We start from the raw sequence: 23,642 nt of genomic DNA, 5'->3' as shown, positions 1-23,642 counted from the left end.
AAAGGGAAGACCAATGAAGGAAGTATAAAGGGAAGACCAATGAAGGAAGTATAAATGGAAGACCAATGAAGGAAGTATAAATGGAAGACCAATGAAGGAAGTATAAAGGGAAGACCAATGAAGGAAGTATAAATGGAAGATCAATGAAGGAAGTATAAAGGGAAGACCAATGAAGGAAGTATAAAGGGAAGACCAATGAAGGAAGTATAAATGGAAGACCAATGAAGGAAGTATAAATGGAAGACCAATGAAGGAAGTATAAATGGAAGACCAATGAAGGAAGTATAAAGGGAAGACAAATGAAGGAAGTATAAATGGAAGACCAATGAAGGAAGTATAAAGGGAAGACCAATGAAGGAAGTATAAAGGGAAGACCAATGAAGGAAGTATAAAGGGAAGACCAATGAAGGAAGTATAAAGGGAAGACCAATGAAGGAACTATAAAGTGAAGACCAGTGAAGGAAGAATGAAGGTAAGGCCAGTGAAGGAAGAATGAAGGTAAGGCCAGTAATGGAAGTATGAAGGGAAGACCAGTAATGGAAGTATGAAGGGAAGACCAATAAGATTCATAAGATAATGTCTCACGTTAACGCTCAGTTGAGTTCTGTCTGAAGAGCAAAAGTCCTGAAGATGAGACTGATATTAATTCCTGAAGATGAGTCACATTAGTTCTCTAAAACATTCACTCATCAAGCAGGTGAGTTTTGGAGAAAATTATATTGACGTTAGCTCTTGAAAGCTCTGAATTTTCAACAAAGTGAGAATGACTCTAGCTCTTCAAATCCATGAATCTTCAACCAGGTGAGTTATGAAGAAGATGAGAGTGACATTAGCTCTTGAAAACCTGGAGAAGATGAGAGTGACATTAGCTCTTGAAAACCCTGAATTATCACCCAGGTGAATTCTGGAAATGATGAGTGCCGTAAGTACTCGAAGAGCCTGAATCTTTAGTCAGTCGAGTTCTGAAGATGGTGAGAGTGACATTAGCTCTACAAAACCTTAATCTTTGACCAGGTGTTTTCTAGAGATGACGAAAGTGGCGTTAGCTCTTGAAAACCCTGAATCTTTAACCAGGTGTGTTATGAAAGAGTAACATTAGCTCTCAAAATCCCTGGATCATCAACCAGGTGAATTTTCGAAAAGATAACAGTGAAGTTAGCTCTTGAAAGCCCTCAGTTCTGTGGAAGATGAGTGACAATAGTTTCTCGATACACTTGGCTGAATGAGTGACAATTGGGTCGATACTAGTATGCAATGTTAATTGGACATTGTCCATTGTCTGGTTTTTGTTATTTGTACTTATCCTAACGCTGTTTACTACAATTCCGGCGTGTTAGTTGGTTAGCACAACGAATTTTGTAGTAAATCATAGTACACCTAACGGCAAGAGAAATGGTACGCGAATTGTCATCATAATTTTCATTCAGTCTGCTTTCCACAATGTGATGATCAGGACTTGAAATAGAAACGTCAATAAGCAGAGGACATCTGCTTCGATTCAATAGAATTCTGTTCCTTGAAGCAACACACATACACTGTACGTACAGTATGCCCGGAATAAGTTGGCAACACTGTACACCGTTTGTATTGTGTGGGAAGCGAGGACGTGCTCCTGTAGTGTGGCATTGGTTCTTGCAGAACGGCTAAACTGATTGCCGGTCCGAAGTAACTTTGAGTATTCGAGAGAAGACGTTTGTTGTTGAGCATTATTTCTAATCATAGTTAAGTGAAGGTTGTGGCGGGGTGATGGGTCGCTATGAAAAAGTTTGGTGTTGGACGGACAGCACTTGGAACATGTATGGTATGCTGACTGTTCCGTTTATGTTAAAATGTTATGTGTGCAATAGCTGTTGTTGTGTTGATACATATGTTGTTTTGATACAAGTACCATTTTTCAGTATACTTACATTATACTTACAAAATGAAATAAAACAAAACATGTTCCACCAGTGGCGGTGATTAGGGTAGGCGGGGGGACAGTTGTTCCCTCACTTCTTACCCTTCGCACTATGGCCTCTTAATGCTAAGCCTTGTCTAACAAGAGAAAGTAAATTGTCTTTGCCCCACAGTTTTGACACCCAATATACATTTCCGTATTCTTTATATCCGGTCATACTGTAGAATGAATAAGAATGAAACTGAAATGAAATGTAGTATGAGTGTAATTGAATTCCTTAAAAAAGTATTGGGATGATGACGAACATAAAGACTAAAGTAGATGTGAACAATCTCTTAATTTGCGGTTGATTGTACAGTCACGGACCCTTTTGGCTTGTAAAAGTCAATACCAGTAATGTTCGTTACTATATATTTTGGAGTTTGTCGATTTCAGACACTAGAAACAATTTTACACCCTCAAATTGAAATCGTAAATACGCCACTAGAGCGCTCTATGATCGGGGATAAAAGAGTAACACGGTTTCCTTCTGGGTCAGAACCCAGCCCAACCATCGTGCATCAGGCGACTTTTGGTGCTCGTGCCCTAAACCACCAACACTCCCAAATGCTCTCTGCGGCATTAAAAAATAAAGAAATGGCTAACAAAAAAAGAGAAAGAAAGCGGAGATGCCCGAAAAAAAAATATGCAGAATTTGCATCAAAGGCCCTGATGCCCGAGAGATAAAATGATTCCGCGACTGAAATGCAACATGAAAGGGGAGAGCCAGAACGCGCGTGAAAATAACGCCCCAAGGGAGATGGGACAGCGAATCCACTTTTTTCTGTGCCGCTTTAGATATTCCTGCGCCGTAACAAAACATGATTTTTTCCCCTTGCCTTCTCCCTTGCTTTTGAAATGCAGAGCATGTAGTTGCTTGCCAAGAGGTGACCAACGCTGTCAGGCTGGACTTTAATATTTTTTTTTCATTCTGACACGTTCGCTGCTCCACAGCATCCTTCTTCCATAGTGTGAAGGTAGTGTGCGTACTGCCCTGTGTTCCATTTCCAGTTTGTGGCTAGGTACCTAGAGAAACGTTAACTTTGCGTCTGTCATTCTTTTTTCTCATTTGAATTCATTACATAAAATTGTCTTCCTTGCTCTTCCCTTTCTCTTTCTGGATTTACTCGATTCTTCCCTGCCCTATACTTCTTACTTCACTGGTCTCTCCTTTACTTCATTCACTGGTGTTCCCTTTACTTCCTTCACTGGATCTCACTTTACTTCCTTCACTGGATCTCACTTTACTTCCTTCACTGGATCTCACTTTACTTAATTCACTGGTCTTCTCCTTACTTCTTTCACTGGTCTTCCCCTTACTTCTTTCGTTTGTCTTCCCCTTACTTCTTTCGTTTGTCTTCCCCTTACTTCTTTCGTTTGTCTTCGCCTTACTTATTTCGCTGGTCTTCTCTTACTTCCTTTGCTGTTATTCTCTTTACTTCCTTCACTCATTTTCCATTCACTTCCTTTGCTGTTATTCCCTTTACTTCCTTTGCTGTTATTCCCTTTACTTCCTTTGCTGTTATTCCCTTTACTTCCTTTGCTATTATTCCATTTACTTCCTTTCTCTTTTTCCCTTTACCATCTATGCTGTTTATCCCTTCATTTCCTTTGCTGTTTTTCCCTTCACTTCCTTTGCTGTTTTTCCCTTCAATTCCTTTGCTGTTTTTCCCTTCAATTCCTTTGCTGTTTTTCCCTTCAATTCCTTTGCTGTTTTTCCCTTCAATTCCTTTGCTGTTTTTCCCTTCAATTCCTTTGCTGTTCTTCCGTTCTCTTCCTTTATTTACTCCCTTTTCTGGTCTTCCCTTTATATCCTTCAGTAACACATTGTTCTCTAATCTTCTCTTTGCTTCCTTCACTGGTACGTTTTTCACTGTTCTTCCCTTTACTTCCTTCACTGATCCACTTTGCTTCTTTAACTGGTCGTTCCGTTGCTTCTTTCATTGTTTTTCCTTTGCATCCTTCACTGGTCGTCTCTTTCCTTCCTTTACTGTTTTTCCCTTTAATTCATTCACTGGTACTTTCATCACTGGTCTTTTCTTTTCATCCTTCACTGGTGTTCCCTTTAATTCCTTCATTGCTCTTCCCTTTGCTCCCTTCACTGATCTTCTCTTTGATTTTTCACTGTTCTTCTCCCTGCTTCCTTCAATTATTCCCTCTGCTTCCTTCACTGTTCTTCCCTTTCTTCACCGGTCTTCCCTTTCCTTCCTTCACTACTCTTCTCTTTATTTCCTTCACTCATTCTCCCTTTGCTTCCTTCACTGATCATCCTATTACTTCCCATTCGCTTCTTTTCCATTTAATTTCCATCACTGATCTTCCCTTCGCATCTTATTCGCGGGTTTTCCATTTCAATCTCATCTGATCCTCCCTTTGGTTTCTTTCTCTGATGTATCTCTAGCTTCCCTTTTCGGACATTCACTTGTTTCTCTTTGCTGATATCCCCTTTGCATCTCTTTGCTGACCTTTCCTTGTTTTGACCTCTCCTTTCAGTTCACTTCCTTGCCTGTTTAATTTGATTTCCTTTCTTCGTTCCAGAGAGTATGTAACCACCTCACTGTTATTACAGTAACTCTCCGTAATTATCCGTGGGATTGTTTCAAGGAAAATTGAACAAGGCAGAGCCCACGGTAGGCTGTAGCGGTTATAGTAGCAACATCCTTTGTTCGAACCCCAGTCATTAACATGAAATTTATATGGGTCTGATATTGATGTTCCGTTACTAACAAAGCGGGATACCAGCAACGCTTAATTACACAACAAGAAATGAAAACAAATGGGATTCGTGTATCTTCTCTCATTCTGAACAAGTGCACAGCAGAAGCTGACTTCTGTGTCCGTGGAGTTGCAATCATAGCCTCAACATCTTTGGAGCTGGCAACGCTGGCGAGGAGAATTAGGGAAGGAAACTTGATAAGCAAGAAATGAGATAAGTTTCCTGTTAACTAGCTCCATTATGCAAAACGAACGCGCCGCATCGCATCGCAGCAATCGCATCGCTTGGACAAGTGCTCTCTCAACTTCCTCTCTGTGTTGAGTTCCACGGGTATTCAGCAGAACTTCTCATTTACAGCAAGCGTCCCTCCTTGGATCCATCTCCTACTTGCTATGCCCCCAAGAGGATCCTTGCTAGATGCTGCATCCTTCTGACATGGCTCCGAGGAGGCTCGTTCATCAAAATTTAGCATCGCTGTCTCGCAAGTTCTCGGCACTCGCTTTCCGGATTGTGGATTGGGGCCACGATAAATATGAAACCAAGTCCGACTCGCATCTATAAATATATTTCGGTGAGTCCGAACCAAGTACCTTAGAAATAATAATAACAAATGTTTAATACGTTAATAAAATGTATTTGTCCATTCATAATATAATTTGTAAAATAATTAATAATACATTGTTAAAAGACTTAGATGTGCAAGCCATGTGGCACGAATGAGAGAGGAAAGAAGAACGTACTGGATTCTTGTTGGGAAACCTGATGGTATAAGAGACCTGTAGGAAGGCCAAGACGAATCAGTGAAGGAAGCAAATGGAAAATGAGTGAAGGAGGCAAAATGAAGAACACTGAAGGAACCAGAGGGAAGAGCGGTGAAGGAAGCAGAGGGAAGAGCGGTGAAGGAAGCAGAGGGAAGAGCGGTGAAGGAAACAGAGGGAATGGCGGTGAAGGAAGCAAAAGAGAAGAACAGTGAAGGAAGCAAAAGAGAAGAACAGTGAAGGAAGGAAAGGGAAGGGATAATGTTGAGATGGATCTAAAGGAAATCGGCAAGGATGGAAAAGATTGGATTGATCTTACCCAGGATAGGGACAGATGAAAGGCTTGTGTTGCTGCAGCCATAAGCCTTCGGGTTTAAGAAGGTTAGAGTTAGTTCGTTGTTATTTTTCATGAAATGGTAAAAAAGACTGTATAAGAATAGAGATATAACAGCACGTATCCATTATCTAGCTTACGTGTAGTTAAGATTGCCAAAATTTTTATGAGAGCTACAGGCCTGGCAACAAAATAAATGTTAAGATTATTGAATAACAAAAAGGATGTTAGATCCAGTTCACAAAAAGTAAAGTGCCTGAATCATATTTTATTTTATGCATCACACGGAACACTAGCTGATAAAAAGTACCCTTTTATGCATTTCTGTGTGTATTTTGAGACACCAAGTACATCATTTTCAGTTTATGTATTTGGTACGGTCAATAAATAACCGGATTAATGCCGTGAAAAAGCGAAATAAAGTGACAAAGCGATGAAACTTACGGGATATGTAGGCCAGGCTGGGGTACACCACATGTCTGCGAGTCGAGGTCCAGACCGCGACGCTAGCTGGCAGCACTGGCAGGGAAGGGAGGTTGTGTATGTGTAATTTGCCTCCAAGGCGCCAGTCAGTCATCCAGTGAGGTAAGTCCTCACTCCTTGCTGTCGCGTTTACTCTTCGGTGTATAACGGCTGAGCAAGATCTCGTCCATTGCCACAATGCGCTCCAATAAACCGTCAAAAATTGTATCACGGATCGCTGAGCCTCCTTTATGGCACCTGACACTGACGCCGTGACTCACCTCACTGAATGACTGACTGGCGCCTTGGAGGCAAATTACACATAAACAATCTCCCTTCCCTGCCAGTGCTGCCACCTAGCGACACGATCTGGAACTCGTCTCGCAGACATGTGGCGTACCCCAGCCTGGCCTACATATCCCGTAAGTTTCATCGCTCTGTCACTTTATTTCGCTTTTTCACGGCATTAATTCCGGTTATTTATTGACCGTAACAAATACGTTAATGTGTTATTGGAGTCAACACATATATGCGTCAATTGACACGTTTTGGGTTCTGTGTGTATGTTGAAAGTATGACGTCACCAGAGGAAGGTTAAGACTCATGACACAAGGTTTTTCCTTCGAAGTGAAAATGACTGTGGCATATTTAATATTTTTAAAAGTGAGAAATTTATTATTATATTAAATAATAATCTTCAAGCTGTCATGTCACGCCAAAGAGTATCAGAATTGTCACAAACCTTTCCACTAACGTCACCTCTCACTTTGAATGAATGATTTAAAATCTTTGGTTGCGTCGGCACATAAGGCCATTTTGCATCCTTCGATGCAGGGGCGGCGGTGCCAGGGGGCGCGAGGGGGTAATTTCGCACCCTCTTCAGCACCCCCTATTCAGAACTTTGAATCGCGATCCCTGTTAGTGTCTACAACAGCCAAGCATTGAAAGAAAAGTCGCATATGGGAGATAAAGAATTATAATCGTCATGCATTTTCTGTCTTTCAAAAATACAGTTTCTGTGCTTGTTTTCAATTATTAGCTAATGTGAAATTGAACGTGTTGAAAAAATATTTCAAATAGTTCGTCCAACACAAATGCTTTAGCAACGACTTCTGTCCACTTTTTGCGTGATTTATGAGGATAATAACGTATTTGATACTACTACTAATAATAATGTTATTATTATTATTATTATTATTATTATTTGCACGTTTATCCTGATACTTGTCCAACCCCCAGACAAAAATTCGTGGTTGCGCCTCTGCTAAAACATGCATGCATATTTCATGCTTTTCCTTTCTTTATTTTCAAGATCGCACCCCTTGAATTTTATTCCACACCATCTCAGCACCCCCAGATGATTAATCTTGGCGCCGCCACTGCTTCGATGAATAAGGGGAAATATTCCCTTATCTAAAATCCTTACGTGAGAATTAAAAAGGGGGTGAACGAAGTCCCTTGAGGATGTTTAAAACTTCATGGTTGTAAAGGGATTGACAGGACAAACACAACGCATTAAAAAGATCAGCATACACTAAAAACTTCCCCGGAGCCAGTGGAAGATGTCCGCTCTTCTTAGAACACTTGTCATCTCCCAACATTAATGATAAACTTAGCAGATCTTAACAGGGAAGATTTGAGGAGAGTCTGTTCCAGATGAAGAGAAATTTCGGATTCAGTTTGTCTGCTGCTGTTTTCCACTCAAAAGAACCTCCAACGCCCACAGTGGGCGCTTACACATGACAAATTGCCCTTCTTTCCAATTAGGGCGTTAATTCTATGGAACAAGCTCACAGTCAGCCCGGGAGCATATAATCTCGCTCCAGGACTTAATTACGGTTTATTCAAGTGGCTGCAACAAAGCTCTTCTAGATGCTGGCAGAGTCGGAACAATCGGGGCAGAACAATGGTCTGGCTCGGTTAACTAAGACGGTCCTGCATCAAACAATGTCTTTTGTTGCCTTATGGAAGGTCACTTGCGTTCTGGGGTACTATACTAGTCTCATCTTCCGTTAGCGGCTGGGAACCAGCAAATCAGCGATCATATTGAATTTGTTTCGACTGACATCGGGCGTTTTCGAGTCACGAGGCACTCTGTTAGCGGGACGAAACAAATGAGTGTCGGTTACACCACATGTTGCCAAAGCGAGAGAGTTCTGACGTCAGCATCAGAAATCAACGGGGGTTAATGGCACAACTGCACACGTGGTCCTGCATAATAAAGTTTCCGGAACGACCACTCACAGGTCGATGTGCAACTGGCAAAAAACGTAAGTACGCTTGGCAACGTTGCTTAGGGAGAGCGATGTTATCCCTACAGCTTTTACTTCGCAACTGATTTTGTTACAGCCCATCGAGAGGCACCCTCAAAGACAATTGGGGGCCAGAATTAGCCACGAAGGTCAGCCGCCAGCTGAAAATGGCGACTAGTATACGTCTGTACGGCGGGAACCTCGGAAACTACTTGAGCCATATTGATAAATTTGATGGCCTGAAAGATGATTGATTGTTATTATTATTATGAGCATAGTACACAGGCTATTTTTTCCCGTTTCACCATACAGGGATAAGCTGCTTAACTAAACCAAAATTGAAGACAAGGCCCTGACAGTTAAATAAAATGAGGTCCGTGAAAAACTTCCTCACTCAGTTTTCAAAACCTATTCATTTATTCATTACTTAACATGAACAACTATATTTTCTGTGAGGACTAAGTCTTCGTAACTAGGTTAGAAGCAGAGGCTGTAAAGGAGTAATCAGCACACATGAAGACAAAACTGAGGACAACACGACTCTACAGATTTTGATCCTGGTAGTGGATCCAGTCGCCAGTGCTTCGTTGACCTGCAAGAAGCAGTTTACCGGGGTGTACAGCCAATGGCGAAAGAAATGGTATGCGAATTGTCCATCACAATTTTCCCCAGTCTGTTTCCAGCATGGGATGATCATAAATTGATATTAAAACGTCAATATAGAGAGGATACCATCTGCTTCACATCAACAGAGTTCCATTCTTTGAAACATCACAGGATGTAGAATAGAAAAGAATGAAATCAGCGATGGACAATTTGCCTACTTTGCCGTTGGCTGTACCAGGTGAGGTGAGGCTGACTTTTGGATGCATTAACGGAAGGTCACCACTTACACTCCTGAAGGACAGAAAGATCTGCTATATTGTGCATACCATTAGGAAACTGTTTCTCGAAACAGTAGTAAACGTTGCATGAACCTACATTAAAAAAAAAAAAAAAACGATCGCCATCTTGAATTCTATGCACTATGCTGGTGGAATCGCTCTCTGAAACTTAGAGGTACTCTTTCTTTATTATTTGCCATATGTATGTAAACATTGTATTGTACATAATAGTTATTATCTAAACTGAAACAACTCAACCCATATTTATCATGTTTTCCACAGGCTTTTAACTCTAGATACGTCTAAGGCACTGAAGAAATTTACGGGAGGGTTTTCTTCGTGGCGTACTGACGCAGGGTTTTCACATTTGATGCTCGATAGAGGCACAGCAGTTCGGGTCCCACTTTAGCCTGTCTAAGCATAACGTGGACTCTAAATAAATGTTGAAAGCGCAGAAAAAGAAAATTATAGACTAATATGTGAGAATATTGAATCAAATATTCCTATTTTCGTATGTAAAAGGCACGTGTATGTTTAATACTAAAGCTCGACCAGGGTATAAATTTTTAACGTTCTTAAATGAATATGCAGAGTGTATCAAAAGTCAGTTTACCCAAAGTTACCGTAAGGAAAATTTAGGTGATGCAATGTAATATTGCAAGTACCAAATAAATAGTATCTAAGGGTTTGGCCACACTGTTGCACCTGGCTAAACTACATGCGTGCTTCTGTTGCAATGTTGAAGGAAGACAAATAAAATCAAACTAAAGCGGCAGTGTTGCAAATGTTTACGGGAATCATTCCGACACTCCAATTGCACAAGTTAAATTAGCGATTTGAGATGACGGCTAGTGATCGTAGCTTGCCACGACGCAACAGTCTAGTCAGTCGTTGTAACATGTTCGGTTCGTAGAAAAATAAGGTGCACATATTGAACATCTTTTGTAAGCATATTCTCATGTTATCGCACACATTTGTATGTATTACAAACATCGAGCACTAACTTTCGTTTGTTTCGGTAAGATGACTTTTGGAACACCCTGTATGTACGTAAATTATGTTCGTATATTTTGTTGATTTTTCCCGGAAACCTGTATTACAAAGCGTGGAACTAAACAATGTATCTTTGATTTACTTTACAGACAGCTCTCGGTACGAAGTGTCCATACGCTTGACGAATTACAAGGAACTGCAGAATAATTTGGTGGGGAACACAACGATGGAGAAGATTGTGGAGAAACAGGTATGTTTTAGTCTCTGAAAAGCTCAATATGCTGACCAAGGCATAAATTTATTTTATTATAAAACATAAACGAAACGTAACGTTTCAACCTTCTAGTAAGGTCTTCTTCAGACTCTGCACCAAGAACAAATGTAACAAGGTACAAAAACAGGACGATATAATACACAAACATTGCTCCCCTCCAGACTATTAGAAAGTTGTTCTGGAACATTCTAGCAGGTGGCTTTCCCTTGTCAACTATGCTTTCACCTAAAAGGCTAAACATATTTACTTCCATCTAGAATGTGGTTGTACTCTTTATCTCACGCTCTTTTCCTTCATTCTTCTTCCTTCTTCTCTCCTATTTCTCTCTTGCCCTTTCCACTCTTTCTAACACCTTCTTCCATTCTTTGTTTAACTTCAATCCCAAATTCCAGTTCATTGTGTCTTCTTCACCTTTCTTCTATATTTCCTTGGCCTCCTTCCATTTTGTCACTAGTATTCTCTTCTCCCTTCCTAACTGCTTAGCCTCATCCCACTCTATGTCATGTCCTGTTTCCCTCGTGTGTTTGAATATCGCATTTCTCTCTCTTAAGTCGTACATCATCCCTATGTAGTTTCAACCTGTCTTGCAGCCTCTTTTTCGTTTCTCCTATGTACACACACTGACATTCTATACATTTCACTTCGTAGATAACCCCTTCCTGTTCTCTGTTTTCCTTTTTCTTGTTTGCATTCTTCGCTATTCTTAAGATGCTTCTCCCTCCCTTCCTGTAAGTTTTAATGCCCGCTTTCCTAAGCACTTTGCATATATTTTATTTTGTCTTCCCCATACTCCTTATTCCAAACCTCCTCTCTTTTTCTTTCTCTTCCTCTTTTTCTTTCTCTTCCAATTCTCCCCTGCCACTTTTCTTCCTTCTTCTGTTTATGTCCAGTCTATCCTCCTTCTCATAGCCATTCTTTTCCAGCTGTTTCCATAAGCTATTTATTTTGCCTTCTTTTTCACATTCTTTTCGTGCATATTTTCTTGATTCTGTCCTCCATATTCTTTATGAAATTTATTTTTGTCACCTCACTTACATCACTTCTTTTGTGGCAGAATACCCCTGCTGCACACTCTTGTGATGCCAATCGGTTTCAATTTCTTGTCCTCTCTTCCTTTTCATCAATATATCTAGGTAGCGTTCTTCTTCTATTCGAGTTCCAATAATATCCCTCTTTCTTCATCTTGTATTTCTTTGGCAAAATGTCGAGCTGCTTCTTCGTTCCCTTCTATATGCCAAAACAATCGTCCACATATATGCAATTTCGTCCGCATATCTGCAATTAATTTGTCACATCCTTTCTCTATCACTTTCTTTTCCCATTCATTCACCAAATCAGCCAATGGTGTTATTTTAGTCTCTTTATTTGGGGGTTAATCAAGGACAGTACCCAGGCGAGACTTGGCTGGCTCAGCTTGTCTCGTTGGTGAAGTGTGTCTTGGTCTCGTCACTAAGTACGAGTATATGCAATATAGTGTGTGTGTGTGTGTATATATATATATATATATATATATATATATATATATATATATATATATATATATACAGTGTGTGTGTATATATATGGATAAATTTTGCAAAAACTATCATAAGATATGGTGTACCGCAACGTGGGCGTGCCGTCTAAGCCGCAAGCTTTGGGCTCAGACTACGGCATACGCTGGTTCGAGTCTCCTGATGGGAAGCGTAACAAATTTTGTTCTGAGATGTCGGCCTGTGTATGGGAACGGTGGCCACCCACCATCGTGAGGAAACTAGGGAGCTACGAATGACTATGATAACCCGCTCATGGAAACCTACTACCACGACAACTGGGGGTTCGTGGTTGCCTACATACAATGGACCAGTCCAATTCCGGCAACTCGCAGGTGGCACATGACACACGTGTTTGTAGACGTACATTCACGCGCGATAGACCATCCCGTACATCATATTCACGTTCGAACATTAACACTTACAGCTAGTAAACTTGAAAACATTAGTACCTACCCGATACTCCTACACAATCGATCGCAAATAATGTCCCACCTGCACAACATTCGAGAACTCAGCTTCGCTGGACACACTATACGGAGTACGCCTTTAGAAGGAACATGCGTTCGGCCAATACCTAGCTAGTGCTACTGCGCTGTTGCCAAACTAACTGCTAGCGCAAGGGAAGGACAGAAGATTCGCGATGTGTCCATTATTTTGATAATCCATGCACAGTATATATGAGTACAGTGAAATAATATAGTGAATATTTCTACACAGGATTATAATATCATATCACTGTAGCATATACGTGAAACCCATACCTGAAAGAAGCTTGAAGGTATTTATTGTAGAGGAACTGCCAGGTCATCATCACCGCTCTCATCTTCCTCGGTCTCCGTGTCACTGATTTCACTTATTTCCGAGTCACTCTCCTGGAGGTTAATGATTAGATTTTGCACCCTTGCTGCCTGTACTAGGGTCAAGTGCCCATATTTCGGATAGGTTCCTAATTTCGGATACCAAGAAATTTCCACCTTAGAACAGCAGTGCCGAAGTACAGATAGTGCCAACTAACATCCTACTTCGTCCCAAAGTTTCACCCTTGTGCGTGACCTTGAGCAATGTTTCTTTAGTGTGTGGATGATATTTCTGACTTTTCCGGAGTTTTGATGTAATATTTCACCATCCAAACTTAAGGCCTACAACTGGAAGTTTAGTATTTACTCACTTCTGTCTAAATTTTATATAATCTTGAGAGATTCAGCAAACATTATTACGTAGTTTCAGTCACATTATTTCAGAGGGGGAACGCACAGAATCGCCATATTGAATATGCGACTGGGTTTCCTAATTTCGGATGCTACACGGGTACCTAATTTCGACTATCCGAAATTGTGCAACCTTTCCAAATACTGATTAGTAACCCTATCCGAAATTAGGAAATACCCTATCCGACATTACGCAACCTTTTTGTCAGACTAAAAATATGTACAATTCTTTGTTTCATAAAATATACCAAGTATTTCTTATAAATGTTAATATAACTTTCAGAAACATTAATAAATATATGTTCAATGTTTATCAACACATTTATGGCTTATTTTGTTTACATTTAGGTACTGAAAATCTAATTTGAAATTAAGTATCCGAAATATGGGCACTTGACCCTACTGGTGCTAGATTTCGAGAGTGACATTATTTAAAATAAAAAGAACACACTGAACACACACTATTGCACGAAAGGCCTGTATTTAATATTTTCACAAACTGTTCTCTGTGGCGCACGAGTGAACGATAAGCTAATAATTTTACACGGGCCTTGCTACGAAAACGCAGAACTCAAAGTGACCCAGACTTTCAATGTTCGAGAACGCCCAGAACAATGAAGGATCATTGTTTATATCGAGACGAATTTAACACCCAAAGTTTTCCCTAGACACAACAACTCAGCTGCGTCAACACGGTGGCAACGGAAAAAAAACAGGCGGAAGGAAATGAAAGGTTATGTTTCCCTTATTTCTTCAAGGAACGCTAACTCCGGCTGTATGCGGCGGGAATTCATGGGACTTGGACAGTCAGGTTCAAAATGTCTTGCCCCATCTTATGGTGAACCTTAAAGTGGCGAGTTTTATGAAAACTTTTTGCGCGCAAGAAAAATACAGAACACTGCTTTTAACTTCCGGGCCTCAGTCTCCTAACTGTACAACATTGCACTCCTGCCATTGGCTGATCGACACGCACACCCTCTGCGTGGCCCCGCCCGATATCGCTTCTAAAAGCGTGCGTCGTATAGTTCTGCAACCAGTCGGGAACTTACCACCCGACATTGCTGGCAGCAGCGTTGCCATTTTTTTTCTTTTGCTACCTCTATTTCCTCAGAAACTGGGTGGTCCAATCTAAGAACCGGTCCATTATCGCAAACTCTTCCCTATATATTTGTTTTATCTTATACTACTATATTTTCGCATATTTTTACAACATTAATTCAGATTTTATAGGTTAATGATAATCCTAAATAGTATATGAAACATATTCATTATTTGTCAAATCCAAGATGGCTAGGATTAATTTTATCTTTCACGCAAATGTTGTTTAAGCACTTGTTAAATACATTTCTCCCTAATACCGATGTTTCTCAACAAGATTGAAGTAAGCTAAATCTTTATTTAATCATTTTATGTGCAAGGGCAAATATGAATTATTTTATAAAATCAGTTTTATTTTTATTTCTAGAAAGTTTAATATTGTAACATGAAAGCACAGCAATTCTGCCTCACTTTCAATAATATAGCGTTATCCTATTGGCTGTTTATGTTAGGAGTGGGGAATGATGCTACGTGTAAATGGCGACGTCAAAAGTTCCTTGTTGGCATTCTTAATTGTTGCCAACCATAACCTAAGCTAACTATCGCTAATTAGCATCAGTCTGACATTTACATTATCAGCTTTTCTTGTGTTATTTGTATGGTATGAGTTGATAGCATTGTAAGAAAGAACAAACTTTTATACTGTGCCTCGCACTTGAGGTAAGCAGTTGAGGTCTTGCTGTTAACTGTAAAGGCGGTGCGTGGATCCCCGATGGCGTAGTGGTAACCGTCGCCTTGTATTCAATGGGTTCCAGGTTCGATACCCAGTGGAAGCACATAGTGGTTCGGATTCCACTTTAAAAACTGTAGGTCCAGTCCAGATGAGCTTTTCTATGTAAAAGATGGACTTAAAAAAACTCAAACTCGACTCCCGCAACGTCAAAAGGGTATTGAAGGTATTATCCTTTTACACACATCCGGAGCGCTATAATTGGCCTTCTTCCATATCCCAGCGTATGGGCTGTGGGTGGTTGCAGGCCGATTGCCAACCCCCCCCCCCAAGTTACCAACATCTCAGCACGTCGAAACCGTACACACATATCAAGACGAATTAAGTTACCCTCCCTGTCCGAATACGTCGCAAAGTAAAGCTACTCTGTTTATTCTGGAATTGTATAGCAAAATCCCGAAGTACTTGTACTAGAACATAAATCATTTCCCGTCTGAAGTCTCAAAGGGTCTGAAATCCTCCTAGTCCTGATTTTTACAACCTCCCTTGCACGTAACAACAGAGAGGATGTATCTGGTTGTTAGAAAGCTCTTTCTGCTTTAGAAATACCGTCGAATACACGATGAAATGGCAACAGAAGACAAAACCCTCTCCTTTGTGGCATAACCGTAACTTGGCCGTGTCAAGGGAGGGCACTTACTCCCTCAAAATTTTCAGATTTTTGAAAATTTACAATTTAATGGTACTTTTGTCAACCTTCTGGAGTCTGAGGAGGCAAAGTAACGAGTAATTTTTTATGATTTTGCAAATGTAACAGTTATTTATCAAAATAGCTCTGGATGATATTTTTATGGGCTTGAAAACTTTTTTGATTCTGTACCTTCAAAGTTAAGCTCAAAGGTCCCAAGTTAGGCCTATGCTGACTGGTCATCATATCCTCTCCCTTATGAAATTGCTGAACCCATTGCCGATGATGAAATACCTGGAATTCTTGACTGTAAATTTTCAGACTAACAAGGCTCTGCCGTCTTGACTCATAGCCAGTTAATCATCTGTGGGCTCGTGTTGAGTGCTGTCGATGTGCGTCCTTTCATTAATTTAATCTTATTACCATTTATTCTTGTTTATTCGCGATTGCGAAAAGTGGCAGAAAAGCGAAATAAAATAAATCAATAAGTAAACACCTGGAATTATACTCTGTCCGGGAATCTCTGGAGGAAGAGAACGAAAGCAAGTCTTTGTTCAAGTAGTGAGGCTCGACCAATGAACACGTGCGAGGGAACGGTATAGCGTGGAGGGGGAAAAGTAACTGTGGCTACCAGCTGTTTGTACTTCGCTCCTCCCACCTCCTTCCTATTCTTCTGCGCAACCTTGCTCCAGAGATTCCCGGATTAGAGTATATTCGAGTGGTCAAAGCGAAGCAGTACACGCTGCTGCAAAGACTGGTAACTGCAGTCGCTCCCCCTCCGTCCATGCAATCCCGTTCTCTCTCACGTGTTCATTGGTGGAGCCGTCTCGCGTCACTACTTGCGCAGAGACTTGTTTTCGTTCGCTTGTTTCAGCGATATCCAGGACAGAGTATAGGTCCCAGGTTTTGAGTCCTATTCTTGGATTTTTCTTTGTGAGCATCCTCAAATCACTTTCATATAACACCTCCAATAAAACGTCGTTAATCCGGACCCCGATAAACCGGACTTCGCTTATTCCGAACAGGCAAAAAAAAAAGAAGCAAGGTTTTAAATGTGGCTAGAAGTCAACAAGAGAACTTCCCAAAGAAAGGCAGTCAACCACTGATGAAATTCTGTTTCCCGCAGCAGATTTTGTACTGTACTGTATAGTGTATTTAGGCCTATGCTCTTTAAATACACCATAATAAACGTGTTTTGTTGCTATAAACGGAGTTTAATGCACTTTCTACTGTTATTTTAGGTTATTTCAATTAATCCGGGCTTTTGTTAAACCGGTCAACTTGTCCCCCCATTAGTCCAGATTAACGAGGTTTTACTGTATTCATCATCCTTGCGATTAGCAAAGAGCGACGAAAGAAGACCAATACAAAGTACGCTTGATAAAAATACTCGCGTTCAATGTATGACACATCTCATTTTTACATGGTTCCATCCCTCTTTACATGGACCCTTACGCGACTCTTTTAAAGTTTCGTAGCGGAAAAAAAAAGTGCAAGGAACAATCCCTGAATTCGGGGCCGTTTTTTTTGCCCTGTTCCGCAGTTAGCGCCCGTATTTCTCGCATCGTAATTAAGGCAGCGCAGAAGGAGGGAGAAGAGGAGGGAAAGATAATAGAGTGAAGACAGTGAGGGCAAGGACACGCGCGTGGACAAAAGGGGGGAGGAAGGGGGGGAAGATCTCTAGTATCGATTCCCCGCACTGCACCCGGAAGATGCGAGTACGCACAACCAACTGGAAGAAGGAGATTGCGGAATCAAAATTATGACTGTCCTTCCTCCCTTTCTTTGCTCAACTCTTTTTCTTTCTTTCTTATGCCCATCTTTTTGTGAAGATGGGGAAGATCGCAGTCTTCATCTTCCGTGCTTTTTTTAATTCCGGTATGATGTCATTTCTTTTATATCTTTCGATTCGTTGTAACTCCAACGGTATAAGATTAGGAAGCGGTGTTGGTTCTAAGCGACTCCGTCGATGAAGGCTCTTCCGGAAGTAGTTGAAAAGCAAGCAGAAAGACGTTAGTACAGTTTGATGCATTAATATCAACTAACTAACTAACTCTCTAGTCTTCTTAAACCCGAAGGTTTATGGCTGAAGCATCACAAGCCTTCCATCTGCCCCTATCCTGAGCAAGATCAATCCAATCTTTTCCATCCTTACAGATTTCCTTTAGGTCCATCTCACGTCATCTTTCAATCTTCGTCTTGGCCTTCTCTTACCACCAGGTTTTTTAACAAGAATCCTGTAAACTCTTCTTTCCTCTTCCATTCGTGCCACATGACCTGCCCACCTAAATCTTTTTTTTATTTAATCATTCTAATAATATTTGGACATGAATACAATGTATAGTTCTAAATTATAACCTTTTCCATTCACTCGTGTCACCATCCCTTTTAGGTCCAAATATTTTCCTAAGGATATGGGGCGACCCTTCCACGTAGTATATCCTGGACTGCATTTTGCAGACTAACGAAGCATCTGTACCCACGGCCAGTATAATCGTCTATGTCACTTGTGTACCGTCCATATATTTGTGATTGTAAGGTAAAAGGTAAAGTTACCCGTGCATATAGCACCGTGCCATGAAGGCACATTTTGGGGATGTGGGAGTAGAATCCAACACATTCTCTATATCGGCCATTTTGGAGGTAAAGTGATCAGCACCACACTCCGGCCGCCTTTGCCCAGGGTTGCTCCCAGGTACCTATTGATTTGAGGCTGGGTGAGCTCCAGAACAGCTCTTCATTTACTTCATCTCATCACCTTTTATCCTCATCTTCGCAATTAGCCAAAAGTGGCAGAAACGCCAAGTAAAATAAATCTGTTCAATCATTCAATCGTGACAATACCTCAAGAGACCAATTGGTACTTGTTTAAGGAAAGGATCAAAGCTTCCAAGTTTCCGAGGTTCATCTGTTCAGCAGCGATACATAGTGTTAGCAAAGGAAATGTTATTTTGCGACCAGCTTACCGTGTGTGATCGACCACGAGAAACGAACCAGCGGCATTCTGGCCAACCTTCGGGTGATCATCGACCAGACCAGGACCCTCCTCGGTCAACCGACCGCAAATTGGCTCGACCGCCACCTGATCGCATATTCTCCTGCATGGCTTCAGCCCGCACCACAGCTCGTCACGTTCGGCTGAGTGTGGGTTTGAGTAAAGCAGAGAATCTCACAGCTATCTGGTAAAAACTGTAAATTATTCCATTGTCTCTACAGTTGGCACACCATCAATTCCTTTCAACGGATACAACACAGTAACTTTTATTCTGCTATAAGAAAAGCGTTGGTTCTCTCTTCACCCCTTTTCTTTCCTGGTACTTCTAACTTGATCTCAAGCTCCTTAGAAATTTACCGTTATTTTTAGTAAACAGTTGCGTACGAGCAATAGACGCAATTCCGTGTTAACCATCCTTCTACAGCGGTCTCTATTACATCTCAGAAACAGTCTGTTATCCAATTGTCAACGCAGCTCATTCGAAATATTTAACAATCCCCCTCGTCACCACCCTTCCACTCGTAGATGCAAAATTTTCAGGATGTCACGTCATGCGTTCCTGAACTTGTGATACTTTAAAATACGAGGGCCGTACCAAAAGTAATGCAAAAGTGGTCATAACCTCTTTATTAACTTATGTAGATCGTCCAAATTGCACATGTAGTGCAATCTATCACTCTATAGAAACCAGCTACTCAACATAGTCTCCATTTAAAGAGATGTATTTGCGCTATCGTTGAAAACAACTCTCGAATCCTCTTTAAAAAAAAGTCCAGTGTGCACTGTCCGACATCCACAGAAGGCTACAGAATGTGTACCGAGATGACACCATTGACTAGAGCCATGTGCACAGGTGGATGAAGAAGTTTACAAAAGGGGAAACCAGCATTGAAGACAAACCGCGCAGTGGGAGGCCATGAACTGCGACCACTGACACGAATCGTCAGCGAGTGGATAAGTTGATCGCGAGTCATCTCCTTGATTTCCTGGAATGCGGTCGTACCATCAACAGCGATCGGTACATTGAGACACTCCATAAGCTTAGAGAAGCCATTAGGAGGAAGAGACCGCACAAGAATCTGAAAGCGATCCACATTCACCATGACAATGAGCGACCATACACCTCTTTGGCAACAAATCAGGTGATCGGCAAAATGGGCTGGTCCGTGGTCCCCATCCACCGTACAGCCAGATCTGGCACCCTCAGACTTCTACTTGTTTGGTCCCATGAAGGACAGTCTTCGGGGACAACGATTTTATGACACAGACGAGGTGAAAGTGGCTGTGAAGAAGTGGATGTCGGATAGTGCACACTCGACTTTTTTCAAAGAGGATTCTAGAGTTGGGTTCAACGATGGCGCAAATGCATCGCTTTGGAGACTATGTTGAGTAGCTGGTTTGTATAGAGGAAGAGCCACTTTAACTACATGTGCAATTTGAACGGAACATTCTACATTAGTTAATAAAGAGGTTATGACCACTTTTGCATTACTTTCGTTACGACCCACGTAATGTGAATAATTTGTCTTTTTTCTACAAAAAATTGCTCGGACCAGAATTAATATTGTTCTTTAGACGGATCTCCGTGGCGAAGTGGTTGTCACAGCAAGCTACGACGCCAGGGGTCCCGTGTTCAAATCCCAAGTGGCCATAGCATCACTCATCGTCATTTTCGCTATTAGCCAAAGGTGGCAGAAATGCAAATTAAAATAAACCAAATCAATCAATATTGTTCTTTACAGCCTTTGAAGACCTCGCTTGCGGTTATACTTTTAAAAATGGACGCAGTTGAACTTTCTTTTTGGATTTGCTAGGAATTGCTGCTTTTTTTACAAGTAGCTACACAGAACTGTGTTGTTCTTGGAAGTAGCCTGGACTGAATCTAATGTTGTACTTGACAGAAGTACATAGGATCAGATTGGACGGTGTCCTTTGAAATATTCAGTAGACTGAACTGTACTCTTCTCGGAGGTATTCAGTAGATTGAACGGGGCCCTTGTCGTATGTATTCAGTAGATTGAACGGTGTTCATTTCAAAAGCATTAATGGTCCTCCTCCTTATCTCCCTTCGACACGCAGATGCAAACATTTTCAGGTTTTCAAGTTGTGATTCCTGAAAATGAAACTGTTCAAAATTCTGTGAAAATTTTAATTGTTTGGAAAAAAAATCATTCTAAGACTAATGTTAATGCTGTTTTTAGAACGAAGCCGTTCTCGGAAGGAGCTAGTAACAGACCGACGGTGTTCTTCTCGGAAGTAGTCAGTATAAGTAGACCTATCGGAGCCTTTCTCGGTAAAGCTAGGAGCAATGTTAAAGCTATTCTTTCATAATTCCTTGTGCATCAACGTGTATATAAATGACAAGCTGAAGAACATAATTGCCTGAGTCACTCTGAGGAAAATGTAATGTTCAAAGTCTGTATAAATGAACTATTATCTATCCAGGGAATCTCTTGAGCAACGGTAGAGAAGGGAAGAATGCGAGTGGGCGGAGCGTTGCTACAAAGGCTTGGAACAGAAACATATTTTTCGCCTCCACGGAATCCCGTTCCCTATTGGTCGAGCCGTCTCGAGTCACAACTTGTGCAGAGACTTGCTTTCGTTTGCTGGCTCCAGAGATTCCCTGGACAGAGTATAAGTTTTCCTCTCTTCTCATCCATTGCATCTGCTTACGCATCCCTCTCCTCACTATAGATCCTAAAAAAAAAAAAGTATCTCAAATACAGGAGCTGCAACTTTATATTTTATAAACCAGGGCAGGGGCGAATTGGTTTATATAAGAGTTTTCCAGACGGCAAGTTAAAGCTACGGAGAGCATATAAATAGCTCTGCCCGCCAGTTCGTTCCAGCGAAGGATCGATACGTTGCCTAACGGTTCCGTTGCAGCGAAGATGATGTACAAAGGAAGAGAAGAACTACAAACAAGTTTGGTCCACGCATCGAGTCTTGAGGGAGTCCTGCTGAGACCTGCGTCACACTCCGCATGAGTTAGTGGGTCCATCGGCGGGAGAGGAGCTGCGGGTCGTGGATCTCGACCCAGGGAGTCCCGGTTGTTGGTCGGAGTTCAAGGAAGGAGACTCTTTTCTTTCTTTTATCTGCTTTTATTGTAAAAGGGTAGGAAAATGACTCCCGATTTTCTTGTATATCGAACGTAGGTGTGCTTTCCTGTATCCTTTGGCGCTTGCGTGTTGGCAGCAGTGGCGTACGAACGAAGGGTGCATTGCGGGGGGATAGGGTACAGTACCCCCTATAGATTTCGATTGGAATTGTATACCAGGTATTCGCCTAAAAAAATTGACAGACCCAGGAAACTGTCGTTAAAAAAAACTCATGTTAAGCACACTCTCTCACACACACTGCATAACATAGTGTTAATTAGTTAAACACATAATCTCTCTATTCAAATAAGTCTGGGCTTCCAGACTTTCACCATAAACGGACACCTCGATTTGAGCAGTCCGTGGTTCAACACCTCGAGGGAGTGTCTCCGCACAGTGAGAGACAGGTATTTCCATACACTGTGCTGATCCAGTCTGTAGGGGTTTAAACTCAAGTGTTGGTTGTGCTTTGCCATTCATATATGTGTGTAGTTATTACCTCTCGCACCTTACCATCAAGCCTACCACAAGTAGCGAGTTGCTCAATATAGAGGATGAATGATCGGTGAGCTACATCACCCAGTTCGATCCCACATACCGACGGGATGCAATATTGTGTTACTGATTGCCTCCTTGATTCATGCTTTCGGAAAAATTTATAAGGAAGTAAAAACTGTTTAAAATTAGTACAAGACGATGAAATGAGGCATGTTCGAAAATTGAACATGTTTTAAAAATCTCTTAAAAAGTATTCTTAAAATAGCCATACATGTTCTAAAAAATGCAAAAGCTTTTGAATTATTTTGTGAGCATTGATTTCTTTATTGGCAATACAATATTGCACAAGTTTATTCTCAAATTTTGTACATTATGGTCTGTTATCATATGGAATGGCCCATTTTGTGTGTGATGGTGTGTGTAAGTTGAACATTGAGGCCCCCAAATCAAAAACATTCCTGCGTCCCTAGTAGGCAGTGCCTGAATGAAATTTTGATTTTGGTGTAAACAAGAAGTGCATATATTTGATACTCTCGTTTTACGGGAGGTAAGTATGCCATCATTAACAGTAACTAAAATCAAATGTTTCAAAATATTGTACAAATTGCATAACGAAGCATTTGCTTCCGCGAAATAAATCCACACCGCAGTGACCCTGCGCGATGACTTAGTGGCAGAACTGTCGCTCTCTAATCAAGGGGTCTCAGCTTCGATGCCCAGTGGAGGCACGTAGTGGTGCGGATCCTACTTTGAACTGTAGATTCAGTCCCGATTAGCCTCTGTGTATAAAAGTGAACTTGAAACAAACGTTGTAAGGGCAATGTTTGGGTTACAAGTGTGATTATCATAATTGACGGAGAAACTGGCAGTGATGAAAACTTTCATTTATTGCCAAGAGTACTTGGTATTGTGAGGGGGTGAGCCCTGCTCCCTATTTCCTCGATTAATTCAAACCCTGAGTATAAACATGGCAGGAATTGTTACCGAGAATATTGATCACGGACGTAACAGCTATTCAGTATGAAACTCGCGTTTAGTAGAAATTTTGTGCAGCTTACGAATTTCCCCACTTAATTGTTGAACTTAATTTTCCTCTGCAATCAAACATAGCTCTCTTTCAACAGGATAACACACTACCACCACCATTATATTCAGTTGCATCGACTAGGTATTGTTCGCATTGTCTGACGACATTTATCACAAGCTATATTTCTAGATTAACAGAATTACTCTCCATTTATTG

At 41.1% G+C, this 23,642-nt stretch overlaps 1 protein-coding gene across 2 annotated transcripts in view; it reads left to right on the top strand.

Annotated features, from left to right (window-relative positions):
- Window positions 1-23,642, top strand: part of LOC145994371 (uncharacterized) — a 947,129-nt gene that overhangs the window by 765,542 nt on the left and 157,945 nt on the right. For both annotated transcript variants that reach the window (XM_083130485.1, XM_083130492.1), the window contains exon 7: window positions 10,485-10,585. In XM_083130485.1, the coding sequence (XP_082986611.1) occupies window positions 10,485-10,585 (101 nt within the window). The remainder of the gene's footprint in view (window positions 1-10,484; window positions 10,586-23,642) is intronic.

This window comes from Lepisma saccharinum, chromosome 1, assembly GCF_977018435.1.
Source record: "Lepisma saccharinum chromosome 1, izLepSacc3.1, whole genome shotgun sequence".
NCBI classification, from domain to species: Eukaryota; Metazoa; Arthropoda; class Insecta; order Zygentoma; family Lepismatidae; genus Lepisma; species Lepisma saccharinum.
Note: the sequence above shows the minus strand (reverse complement) of the source record. Positions and strands in the feature narration are given on the sequence as shown.